Raw genomic sequence first — 12,794 nt, forward strand, 5'->3', positions numbered from 1 at the left:
AGTCCAGACTCAAAGGACAGCAAACCATCGCCTGGCTGCAGCTCCAGATTTGATGCATGAACTAAACACACCTCCCTGAACCTATGACACTTCAGCAGCCTCCTCAGCCTGCTGAGGACAAATCTGATTTAATATTTCAAATAAAAAACAGGTTTTCTTTATTTCAGACTCTCAGTTCTACAGAGGCACAAAGAGGATCTTATTTACGGCTGTGTTCAGTGTGTGCTGGTGATCTCTCTGAGTAAAGCAAACTGTGAAGAAGTTAAAACAACGACAAGAGCAGAAATGAAGGACATCTGAGGGGGATTCTGTGGAGCTGTGCATGCAGGACGTGAAATTAAAGAATGTACGTGAAACCAAAGACACGTTTAGTCCGAGAAAAAGATTTAATTTCAAAAGGAGAGAGGGCGGAGGAGAAGACAGAGTTAGTCATAATTGATAGAGAGAGAGAGAGAGGGGGGGGGGGGGGGGGGGGGGGGGGGGGGGACTGCAGACTGAGAGGAGATCAGAGGTAAAGTCTGAAGGTATCATCACTACATATTTACAAAGCGGTCACTCTGCACCAGTTTCTGGGCCCATCAGGGACCTGAGGCCTGAGTCAGACCACGTCCCTGTGTGCAGATCTGGCTCTCAGTGCAGTGTCTCTGTGAGGAGGGTTATTTGGCGGGTTTGGCTTCGACCGGGTTTTCTCCGGTGTCCAGGGTCTTGAGGAGGCGGAAGAGTCCAGCGGCTTCGCGGATCCGGCTGAACTCGATGCAGAAGGCCTGGACCTCGATGAAGAGGTCCTGAACGTTGATAATCTTGTTCCTGATCAGGGACTGGAGGAAGACGCAGACCAGGCGCACCAGACGGTTCTGAGATAGAGAGAGAGACTCAAGTCAGGAACTACATCTGAGTGATTATACAAGTCTGCATGAGGCCTGAATGTTCCTGCACGGCGCCCTCTGCAGGATGAACTGAGGAACTGTGTTCTTTAGTTTTGCAGACTTGCTGTAAACTGAGACAGACTAACATGATGAAATATTCCCTGAGATTAGTTTGAAGATGCATCTCTTCAGTCCTCACCGTACTGTTCCTGCTACAGAGAAGACGTAAAGACATACCTGCATGTACTTGTCTTTGATCTGCTCACAGGTGGAGATACAGTTGGAGATGTAGAGGTGGATGAACTCTGGAGGAAGATCAACAGCTGTAGTCAACCTGAAGAGGAGAGGAGACAATCATTCAGCTGCTCCGATGACTCTGTGTCCAACCAGCTCTAAGACTGAATGAGATCGTCCCCCACCTATTGACGACCTCCATGGAGTGCAGAGACATGTCCATGTTGACGAGCACGGAGAAGTACTCTGTGATCTGGCTGCTCTGCATCAGCTTCAGCAGCATCTCGATGGCCACCAGAGGGTTGTTCTCCACCAGGTCAGGGAGCTTCGCCGGGGACAGACCGATGTGGTAGACCAGCTTCGGGTCCCTCTCCAGCTCAGCCAGCAGCTGCAGACACACAGAGGTTAGTTATCTCTGGATCCTGCACTGAGGAGGACTCAGAGCTCAGAGAGTTTAATGTCTCTTCATCACTTCTACAGAATCAGAGCTGAAGGATCAAACCGTCCTGCGCTCTCACCTGTGACTGCTGCTGGGCCGACAGCGGGCTCTTGAAGGCCTTGGACATGATACGTTTGATTTCCACTCCTGTGCTGTTCTTCACACACATGGAGCGGTCCCACTGCACGCTGTGATCCGGCTCCGTAGGGTTCAGCCACGCCAGCTCGTCCTCGCACACGTGCAGAGGAGGCGGCGGTCGGATGAACTCTGGCCGGAAGTGACCTGAGAGGAGAGCAAGAGAGAGAGATAGAGGAGATGGGGGGGATGTTAGGACACATACAGAGCAGACGATGCTTTCAAGTACCATCTAACCAGCAGACAGATCTGAAGGAGTTAACTCTCATGACTCGCTTAGTTTCTGGGTGCAGATCACACTCAGGCCTATTTGGTGATTATAGCAACATGAGCATGAACTGAAGCATTTCCTTATATTGAACCATGTAAACAGAGAAACACACTCACTCTCCAGAGGTGGGCGGGGCCCTGTGACCAGAGACTCTATGATCTGATTGGCCACCGAGCTGTCGAACCCTGAGTTTGACGAGTCTGGATCAGGGTCGTTCAGGATGCTGGGGAAGCTGGCTTTGCTCTGAGTGGGCAGCTCCGACTGTCGCTCTGTATGACACACGCAAACAAAGAAAACAACATCAGGGTCATCAGCGTGTTCACACCTTCCACCTGTCAGTAGTTATCTCTGGCATGTGTTGGTGTGTGTTAGTGTTTGTATGGGTGCGTGTATTAATGTGTGTACCTGCTAAGGCCAGCTGCAGTCCGCTGATGTCTATAGACTGCGGCATGTTGCCCACGTCCATGCAGGAGACCTGTCGGGGCGTCTTCTTGAACAGATCTCTGGGCGGAGCCAACATCAGCTGAGACAGGAAGAACTTCTCCGGCTGCGTGATGGGAGGAAGGAAACCTGGAGGGAGGACGAGAGGACACGGGTTACTGACAGATTTATGAGGGGACTCAAAGACGGGTCACAGATACTAAAAGGTTTAAAATAAAATAAATGTTCTGAAAACAGCTTCATCTCTGCTTTTTAACTTTTATTGATGACATGTTTGCGTTTGTAATTTTTTTATTTTTAACTCTTGAAAGTCGCATCGACTGTCCACAATGTCTCTTAACACTGATCCTCAGTGAAGCAGTTTGGGCTGCATGTTTGTATGAAATGTGTTTTAGATAGCTTTAAGGTTTGAATGTGTCTGAGGACAGAGTTTCAGAGGAGGAGGAGCAGCTGTGAAGGTGATGATCCAGACTTCATGAAGAAAAGGAGAATATTTGACACTCAAACAAATAAAGGTGTTTGAAGACTCAATTTTAAGCATGACATCACGTGCAGAGCCTATTTTAGATCAGGGTGCAAATACTGTTGATCACTAGTTGAATTAAGTTGTGTCCCAAAGTTTAAGTGAAAAGTGTTTTAATGCACATTTTACCTCAGAGAACCAACAGTCTGCAGAATCGGACCCAGTGCAAATAAACTCAATGCACATTAGTTTGATGTAATTGTAATGAAAACTGCAAACTGATAGTCCTCCAGGACAGAGCTACAACTCAGTATTTAACTGAGTCAATCAGTCAACTGTAGTTTGACCTCTTCATCGCTTCTTCCATAACATTTAAAAGTAGTGTAACGGTTCATCACAACAAACTAAGAGCATGTTTGCAGACCGTAGACCTTTCTGGAGACCCTGAGCTCCCTTGTCTTGTAGGTTCCTCTGGATCTCTGCTGCTGTGGACGTGCCAGACTCCAGCCGCTACAACTACTACTATTCGCCTCACCACTATCTTCTCTCTCTCTCTTCATCTCCCTCTATCTCTCTCTCCAACACGGTCTCAGTAGACGTGTGTCTAACATGAGTCTGGTCCTGCTGGAGGTTTCTCCCTGTTAAAGGAAGTTTGTCCTTGCCACTGTAACTTGCTAAATGCTGCAAAGTGCTCTGCTCATAGTGGATTAAGATGAGATCAGACCTGTCTGTAAGATGGGACTGGATCTTATCCGGTATTGATGTTGGGTCTTTTTAAATAATAGAACAGAGAGTATGGTCTAGACCTGGTCTGTTTGGAAAGAGTCAGAGGAGAACATTTGTTGGGATTTCACGCTATATAGTAAGTAAAAATGTATTTATCTAGCACTTTTAAAACTCAGTTACAAAGTGCTTCCCAGGCACAAAACAATAAAAACAAGCAAGATAAAAACAAACTACATATGCAGAGATAATCAGACAAACAAAGCAATAGACAGACAACAGTAGAGGTTAGATGGGAGGTTCTATTAAGGCTGATGAATACAAATGTGCTTTGAGTAATTTCTTAAAGCTGTCAACAGACTCAGCAGACCTGATGGCTTGAGGGAGCAAATTCCAGGAGAGGCGTAGATGGAAAAAAGCACGGTCACCTTTTGTTTTATAGTTAGAGCCGGGGATGGATACAAGGCCGAGCTTAGATGATCTGATTGGACGAGGGGTGGAATAAGGAATGAGGAGTTTGGAGTTGTAACTGGGGGCAAGACCGTGCAGAGCTTTGTATGTGGTTAGAAGGATCTTGAAATGAATTCTGAATTTAACAGGAAGCCAGTTGAGTGATGCTAGAACAGGGGTGATATGGGACTGACGGCTGGTGTGAGTTAGTAATCTGGCAGCTGAATTTTGGATTAACTGTAAGCAGTGTAGAGATGATTGACTTATGCAGGTGTAAAGGGAATAGAAATAATCTAAACTGGAGAAAATGAAAGTATGAGCTAATGTGTCGAGGTCGGAAAGAGAAAGCATTGATCTAATTTTGGCGATATTGCGGAGCTGCAGGAAACAGGATTAGATGAGTTTGGAGATATGATGGTCGAAAGTGATTCCTAGGTTTATTGCAGTGGGTTTTATATTTAGTTTTAATGGGCTAATAGACTGTTGAACTGCAGTGGTGAAGGTGTCGGGTCTGATTGACAGTATTTCTGTCATATATGGATTTATATGGAGGAAATTTAAAGACATCCAGTCTTGAACGGCAGCCAGACAGTTATGGAGGATTGAAAAAGGCTGAGAACTGATCGACCTAGTCTCCAGCCTGTTTCAGTTTCAGAACCTGGACTTGATCCTACAGTCACTCACCTGCCTCTACAAACAGGTGAAACTTCCTGCAGCAGGTAAAGCAACATTTTAAAGAGACTAGTCACTGACTTTTAGGTTTTATTGCAAGGCATGTTGATAAAGTTGAGCATGTGTTGAGCCTTGTTTTCAGTCGTACCTGAGAGCACCTTCTCCTGCTCCTCCCCGGCTGGTGAGGGGTTCAGCAGGTGAGCGAACACGGCGGCGAACGGGTTCGCAGCCAGCGGCTCGGTGCGGTACATCTCCCACAGCAGGTAGAGGGCCGTGAGTCTCTGCGGGGAGCTGGGCAGCAGGTCCGGCTGCTGCAGGAGCATCACCAGCACCGAGCCCACCCGGAAGTGCTCCGCTTTCCCGAAGTAGTGATGGAAGTGTGTGGAGAGGCTCTCGAAGGTGTTGGTGCACGCCTCCTCAGAGATGATGCTCAGCAGGTTGGACAGTTCCTTCGGAGCCAGAGTCATGCTGTCCGCGGGGTGTGGCTCTCAGGACTGATATCAAACTGTCTTTACTCAGCTAACACAACAACATAATCCTTTCTGTGGTGGAAATGTGACTTTAATTCATGTTTGAAGGAGAGCGCGAACGAGCTGCAGTCAGAACGTCATCACACGAGCTAGCAACGAGTTAGCTTAGCTTAGCAGCGCTAACTGACAAAAACCGGTAAAATCATGTCATAAAGAGAACCAGTCCTCTGATTAAATCCACTCTGAAGACCAGGGAACATCTACACAGTCCCCACAGACCAGTCACAGGACGAGAGAGCAGAATAATCCAGTCTGTTGAAGAGTCTGTCTGTTAGTTTGAAAACAGATCCGGGGCTGTAGCCGTTTAAATTCTGATTTGACCCCAAAGTCGAAATGCATTCTGGGTAAGGTAGTTCCGTGTTATGACGTGTGCGTTCCCCACAAGAACATGACTACACTTTAATACATGTTGGTGAAACTTGTTTATCTTTACATTAAAAAAAAAAAAAGAAACCTTTAAAGTATCACTTTTAAAAGATAAAACTGACCAAAGTCACGTTAACTGAACGAACTCAAGAGCTAACCTGTGTCGTTACCCACAATCCTTTGCGTTCTATTTCCGGTGTATCTTTTCGCTCGTTTCCGGTCGTTTTTAATTTCATTTTAAATAATTAGTGGCAAAAACAGCGATATGTGAAGACATATTTATCTCTACGTAGTTTTAAAACTGTATTTCAGTCATTTTCTCAGTTTTTGTGGACCAAATGTAAAAGCAGTTATTTATTATATAGGGGAGACCAGGTATGATGGTAACACATTTTGCATCATCACCTTTAACTCTGAATTTTTAAGCTAGAGTTCTCACATTTTCATAGGAAATACCTACATCTGTTAACTATAAATGGGACATGTTCAAACCTCTTTAAATCTATCACAGATCTCATGAGTCAGGATCATAGACTGTATAAAATATGGACATAGTATCCGTGACATCACCCATCTGTTTCTAAAGCGATGTTTTGAGGCCAATCAACGTCAGCAGCCATAGAGCGATTGTGACGTAAAGAGGCGGGCTTTGAGACTCCTAGCCAACAGCTAGTGTTCCCACCTGTCAATCAAGTCAGCTGTGCCTCTCATTGGAAGACTTGTGATCTCAATATCTTCGAAATTGCCCCTTTTGAAAAAAAATCATCCCCCTACAGTGTGTGCCGATTGAGAACTGAGCTATCCAGACTACATTTGTCTTTTGTACCAGGCTGTAAGCATGTCTTTCTGCTGTAAAGATCGTCTTTTTTAAATTGGTGTGTATGTGGTTTCCGGTACTTCCGGAGTCAGCCTCAAGCGTATCCTCGATGAACTGCAGTTTTTAGCACTTCCGCATTGGACTCATATTTTTAGACCGGAGGTTGCTGCTTGGGAAATACCTCCATTTTTTTACTATAAATGGGACATGTTCAAACCTCTTTAAGTCTATCACAGACCTCATGAGCAAGGATTCAAATATATGGTGTTCCTTTGTTGGGTATGAAGGAAAGAAAGAGACCACACAGACAGTTAGACCTTTAAACATTTACTCAGTACCTTTCACTTTTTGATTTCTTACAAAAACAGAGGGATATACTTTCAGTCACTTTGTCTCCAGACGTCACGTTCTACCAGGACAGATCTGCAGACTGAGAGAAACCAAAGAACCAGAAGAAGAATCTGACATCTGACAGACTTCAATGTGTTGATTTCACTTAGGTTGGAAAAATTAAGTCATGCAAAAATGAGATGGAGAAACCTGTAAGTGTGAAAAAAATTCACCAAGAAAGCCAAATACTCTGTGCTGAAGTCTTTGTTTCATATTTTCCCCACAAAGAATCAAAATCAAACATTTTATACATTTGTCTGATGTTAAAACTTGAAAATATGGAGTCTGGAGTCAAATGTTAGCAGGGGGAAACAGGGAGCAGATTTCTGGTAAAATCAGTCCGAGAGATTCGTCTGTAAAGTCTTCACTTCATTATTCAGGTCGGGTGGTTTAAAGGGAAACTGCAGGCAAAACAAAAACCAGAGTGTGGCAACATTTTGACCTGAAGATGGCGCTAGAAGGTCACCAGAGTTATCACAGGTAATCCTGAGGGAAACAAGAACGTCTGTGACCCAGGTTCTATTGCTATCCATCAATCAGCTGAGAGTCAAAGTCGCAAAACTGAACTTCAGGGTGGAGCCAAAGAAAAACGTAGAGGCTCCGGTGTTCAGTTCTTGTGTATGTCCCTGAGGCTCAGGCTGTTATTCTCAGCTCTCTCTCTAAACCTCATGAATTCATCACAGTCTGGTTTTTGTGTTAAAACGCCTTTAAACACCGTACAATAAGAAAACTATTTTCAGGTCCATAGTCACAACAGGAGTCAATAAAGAAAGTTTGGTTCATAGTTAACTCACACACACAGACACAGACACAGACACAGACACACACACACACACACACACACACACACACACACACACACACCGTACACACTCTTCAACACACACCTGCATTCACACCACGACACATCCGTATATGGCACAAGAATCCACCCAAAGAGAAACACCACAAGTTTGATCTGATCAGAGAGAGTCAGCGCTCGTGATGGTGAAACTATAAAAACAATCAAACAGATATAAAAAACCACTGTGAATAATCAAAATGTCAGTTATATGTCAGGCATGCAGCAAACACACTGTAAACTTTAACACTGGCAACAGGTCCAAACTCTCTTGAAGGCGGCTCGGTCAGGTCCACTTCAACAATGACTAACACGGGCTCCGAGAGCAGACGGAGGACTACTTCCTGTGGATTCATGTTGAAGCTGGAGGAAGTGATGCTCTTAATAAAGATAATGTTTCATAAACATCGGGGCTGTCAACAGCTCATTACGCCATTACAGACACTCTTTAAAAAGTGAGATGTGCATCACGTAGCGTCTGTAATCAATAAACTGTGGGAAGTGTCCCCTCCTCGTTCAGCTTATCAACGTGTGGACGGGTCTGAGCAAGAGAGAGAGCAGCACAGCTCTGTGCAGCAGCGAGAGGTGATGCCGACAGCTCATCTCCACAATCAGACACAAAACAGCAAGGTGCAGAACTGTGTGGCCGTGTTTGTGCCTCAACATCAATAGAGCAGCAAACTTTGTGAACTGCACCTTCTGCACCTCACCAGAAGATTTTTTAATTTCTAACAAATATTAGAAATATTTCCTTCCACATAAAACTGTTCAGATTTTTGTTTTGCTTCGTTCTTCTTCTCTGCTTTTATTGAAGCATTGCTGCACATGTTGGTTCGCAAAGAAAGCGTGTGGATCAATGCGATAATGTGGGAAGAGATTTGTCAGCTGTGTGCATGAAGACAAAAAACAGAGGACCCACCACAGACCGAGACAAGCAACATGACAGCTCCCCAAAGGTGAAGCCAAACTTCGAGGGTGTGTTCAAGATTTTCAGTCCTTTTCACGCTTCAATAACTTGTGCTTTCAATCTTTAAAAACACACAGAGGCTCAAATGATTGAGAATGTGAGACGTCTTTAACTTCACATGTGAACACAAACCTTCGCTGTGTTTAAGTGTTATTGCCTAAATCTTTTCTGACTGTTAGTGTCTCTATCATTCCTCTTAACGTTTCTTATTACTTCCTTAGCAGATAAACAAAAATAAGGCTCTCAAGAAAATAATACACATGTTTAAGGCAAAGGTCACAGAGATGAGGATTCAGGAAGGAGACAGGTGAATAAAGATTAAATATTTGATCTCATGTTATCATCTGTTGGTTTAGTTTCTCAATTGACTAAAAATGAATAAAGTTTAGTTGTAGTTTGTTAGAGTTCAGGCGGAGAGGTTAAGGAGGAGCTGAAAACAAAGACAGGCTTAAAAAGAATCTCTGTATTTAGCTTTTATTGTCAAAGCGCCTTTTTGTATAGCTTCCTTTCTTTTTACTGCTAGATAATCTCAAGTCATAACTTCAGGGGAAACAGCTTATCTGTTTGGAGTCCAGAAAGAGGACAAAGATCAAATCAGAGGGAGACTTTGGCTGCAGCAGGTCAAATCATTCCAATGCTGCAGATTCAGGAACAGTGCAAACGTCAAAAATAGATCCAGCAACGGAAATGCACTCCAGAAGAACGAACGGTCTGCAGAAAAACGGAGTAAATGGTATCAACACTAAATGCATTGTGATGTCATCAAACGTAATCTGTGTGTTCACATTTTACTAACTCGGTCACGACTGAAATCAGACGAGTCAGGGGGAAATATTCTGTGAATTCAAAAAGGTAAAGTCGTTTCTGAAGACACGGAAATAAAGTTACTGTGATACAGAAAAAGAGGAATGTAAAGTGCACACGTTTGTCTGGTTCAGGTGTGTGTGGCACCTTTGAGATGCCACTCTGTGCTTTATCTGCAGTGTTTGGTGAAAAGAAGCAAGGCCTTCTGGATAAACAGCTCAGAGAGCAGAACACAGTCTTTAACATCAGTGATTTCTTTCCTCTGACCTGCTCGTGATCTGTTAGTGTAAACCTAAATAAAAACAGAGCCTCGTAGATGTTCCCCTCCAGGTTCAGATCTGAACCTGAACCGCAGGAGAGACGACGTGTCAGACACAAAGACGATGCTTAGTCTGCGTAGTGCATGATGGACTCCACGTAGTTCCCGGGGAAGAGGCCGGTGGTGGAGTTCATCACTCCTTCATACCAGCCGTCCTCGTTCTTCTTGATGACATAGATGATCGATCCTTCCTGGAAGGACAGCTCGTCCTCTTTGTCGGCTGTGTAGTCATAGATGGCCACCACTAGAGGGCGACAAACGCATACAAATATTAACGATCAACATGTCTCTGATACTTTCTCTTCATGTGACACTGAAAGTAAGAGTTTAAATAGGAAACAAAGACACTGCAGCTAACTCAATTCTGCTAAAATGTGTAAATAAAAATGTTCATGTGCAAAATTCTAACGTGCATGAAGAGTTGCTTAAAATTTGATAAGAAAAAGTACATGTGAAAATGTTCATGTGTACTGTTCTTGAAAATTTTGCACATTTATAGTTGCACATTAAAAATGAAATTAAGTAAAAAATGTAATGTGCAACAATAAATGTGCAAAATGTTCAACAACAATCAAACCCTGCAGCATCTCTGCATCGTACCTTTCTCCAGGTAGCTCCTGGGCGCCCATGGAGGGTCTTCTTCAGCATACGGGTCGTTGTACTCCACCACAGCCGAGTCCTCCTCCTCGTGTCCGTCCTCCGGAGGCTGAGGAGTGGTCGGGGTCTCCTCGGGCGCTGATTGGCTCTCAGCAGGAGCAGATTGAGGAAGAGTAAAAGGAGGAGAGGAGTCTGAGACTGGAGGAGGAGGAGATGTGAAGTGAGATAGGCGACCTGAGGATGAGGACTGGGTGGATGTGTTATTTTTGTTTTCATTGTTATGGCTTTAGTAGCTCACAGTCGCAGAAACAGATGTCCTATATTCACAAGGAAAGTTTCACAACTTTAAATTACTGTGAGGCATGATTTCAAAAACTGAATATTTATACTCACTGGACTCTTGAACTCGAGCAACGAATCCCATCAGAGGGAGCTGAGGAGTGAACTGTAGGATAGAGGGGGGCGGAGGGGATGCTGCCAACACACAGAGATCAGAGTTTATTCACATGATCAGCCTTTATATCCATCAATAATCAAAATTAACAACGGTGAAGGTAAACAGTGAAAATTTCTATACTTCCAAATGGAGATCAGTTATTTCATGAGGAATAAAAACAGCCTGGTGTTTGTTTGCATTTCTGTACCTGGGCTCTGGTTGTAGTACGGACCTCCGTTGACTTGGTCCTCTGCTGGGACTGGCTGGCCGGTCACAGAGGGGGGTCGACGGTACGGCAGGGACCCGCCCACCTGAGGAGTCTGCTGTCGGGGCTGAGGCCTGTTCATACTGAAGAACTGAGGGACAATGGGACCTGAAGGAGCAGAGAGGGAGGACGGTGAAGCATGGATTATCAATCTCCCATACAGCAGGGGGCAGAATGCAACTGTAGAAAGCATACATAACTACAGACATTTGTCATTTTCTACATGTAACTAAGTCATAATACATGTGTGGCCAGAAGTAGTATAAATATATGTCGGTTAAACAGCTTAGCGTGCTGAAGAGAAGCTGTCATATATTTTTACTACTTCCGGGGCTCTGTCTTTAACCCTGGAACATGAATAATGCATTAAAATGAATGAGCACTTTACTGTATTTTGCTCAAACAGGCAAACCAGTCAGAAAGTCTGCAAACATCCAACATTGGAAACTAGAACTCTGCACTGCAGTGAGTGTATAGGTTTCTTTTGTGACTTTAAAGGAACAATCAGCGGTTTCTGAATGTTGCAGGGAGGTGTAGAGCAGGATTGGGGCAGGCGAGAACTCACCTTCAGCAGGTGGTGGTGAGGAGGAGGAGGAGGACAGTGGAGAAGGAGGGGCAGGAGGAAGGAGGGGAGATAGTTCTGCAGGCAAAGCACCCGATTGGACCTCGGCCGTGCTGGGGACAGGGTTAGAAGGCAGGGAGGCGTCGGCGGATGCATTTGTTGGTGGTTGTGAGTTGGGTGGACGGGAGGAGTCAGTGTGCTGTGAGGGGGAGCTTGGAGGCAGAGGGGCATTTGGGTGTGTCAGGGTGGTAGTGGAGGAGGAGGAGGAGAAGGAGGAAGGGGTCGGTGAAGGGGAGGGGGAGGAGTTAGGAGCTGTGGAGGAGGAGCTTGCAGGTCCAGTAGTTGGGGAAACTTCAGTGAGGAGGAAGAGGAAGAGGAGAGGGAGGAAGGAAGTTAAGAGGTGCTTTTTAAGGTCTGAATTACAAGTGTGTCCACTGAAAGCTGGAACAACATGAATGACATAAACAAACATTCCCATGCATGTGTGTGCGTGCGTGTGTGCATGCGTGCGTGTGTGTGTCACCTGGGAAGGTGGAGGGCGGTGAGGGTGTTGGCACAGCCATGGGAATGCCCACACAGCCGCTGCCGCTGTTCTCTCTGCTGCTGCTTCGACTGCTGCTGCTGGGGTGACTGCCCCCACTGCTACCACTGTACACACACACACACACACACACACACACACACACACACACACACACACACACACACACACACACAACAGCACACCATAATAGTTAGTGCACTTATTTGGCATATCTGTAATGACATAATGAATTCAGGCCAAAGAGAAACAGCAGAGTGAGATCTGTTAGAGAAGCAGCAGTGAGAGGGATGTCCATAACAGAAGCTATGAAACAATGACAGAATGTAAACACTGAATCTGATTGGCTGACAGCTTCAGACCAGGAGTAAACAGAGAGGCTGATTTAATGAGTAAGATTCTAGAACTATGTGCAGCAGAGCTGAGATACACAGAGAACATGGTTTAAACAATCTGAAATTCTGGGTGCCGATTCAGTGATTTAAAGCTACAGTGTGTAGCATTTAAAGGTACAGGGTGTAGCATTTTAAGGTACAGGGTGTAGCATTTAAAGGTACAGGGTGTAGCATTTAAAGGTACAGGGTGTAGTATTTAAAGGTTGTGTGTGGTATTTAAAGGAAGTGTGTGGTATTTAAAGGTAGTGTGTGATATTTAAAGGTACAGTG

The 12,794-nt window shown here is 44.9% G+C and overlaps 2 protein-coding genes across 6 annotated transcripts in view; both read right to left on the reverse strand.

Moving 5' to 3' along the window:
- Positions 1–479: 479 nt before the first annotated feature.
- cnot11 (CCR4-NOT transcription complex, subunit 11) lies at positions 480–5,542 on the reverse strand. The gene is made up of 7 exons (XM_034693951.1): positions 4,843–5,542; positions 2,351–2,515; positions 2,062–2,214; positions 1,619–1,821; positions 1,286–1,488; positions 1,104–1,200; positions 480–854 (listed from the first exon to the last, which is right to left on the reverse strand). Exons 1-7 carry the CDS (start codon positions 5,159–5,161, stop codon positions 657–659), a joined length of 1,338 nt encoding a protein of 445 aa, XP_034549842.1. The 5' UTR covers positions 5,162–5,542; the 3' UTR covers positions 480–656.
- Positions 5,543–6,721: 1,179 nt separating this feature from the next.
- Positions 6,722–12,794, reverse strand: part of LOC117819889 (abl interactor 2-like) — a 29,249-nt gene continuing 23,176 nt past the window's right edge. For 3 of the 5 annotated variants that reach the window (XM_034693401.1, XM_034693402.1, XM_034693400.1), the window contains 6 exons: positions 12,112–12,236; positions 11,592–11,939; positions 10,970–11,134; positions 10,719–10,799; positions 10,329–10,523; positions 6,722–9,972 (listed from right to left, as the gene is read on the reverse strand). In XM_034693401.1, coding sequence (XP_034549292.1) covers positions 9,797–9,972; positions 10,329–10,523; positions 10,719–10,799; positions 10,970–11,134; positions 11,592–11,939; positions 12,112–12,236 — 1,090 coding nt within the window. In that variant the 3' untranslated portion in view covers positions 6,722–9,796. The remainder of the gene's footprint in view (positions 9,973–10,328; positions 10,524–10,718; positions 10,800–10,969; positions 11,135–11,591; positions 11,940–12,111; positions 12,237–12,794) is intronic. The other 2 variants (XM_034693404.1, XM_034693403.1) reach the window with 1 other exon arrangement.

This window comes from Notolabrus celidotus, chromosome 10, assembly GCF_009762535.1.
Source record: "Notolabrus celidotus isolate fNotCel1 chromosome 10, fNotCel1.pri, whole genome shotgun sequence".
NCBI lineage: Eukaryota > Metazoa > Chordata > Actinopteri > Labriformes > Labridae > Notolabrus > Notolabrus celidotus.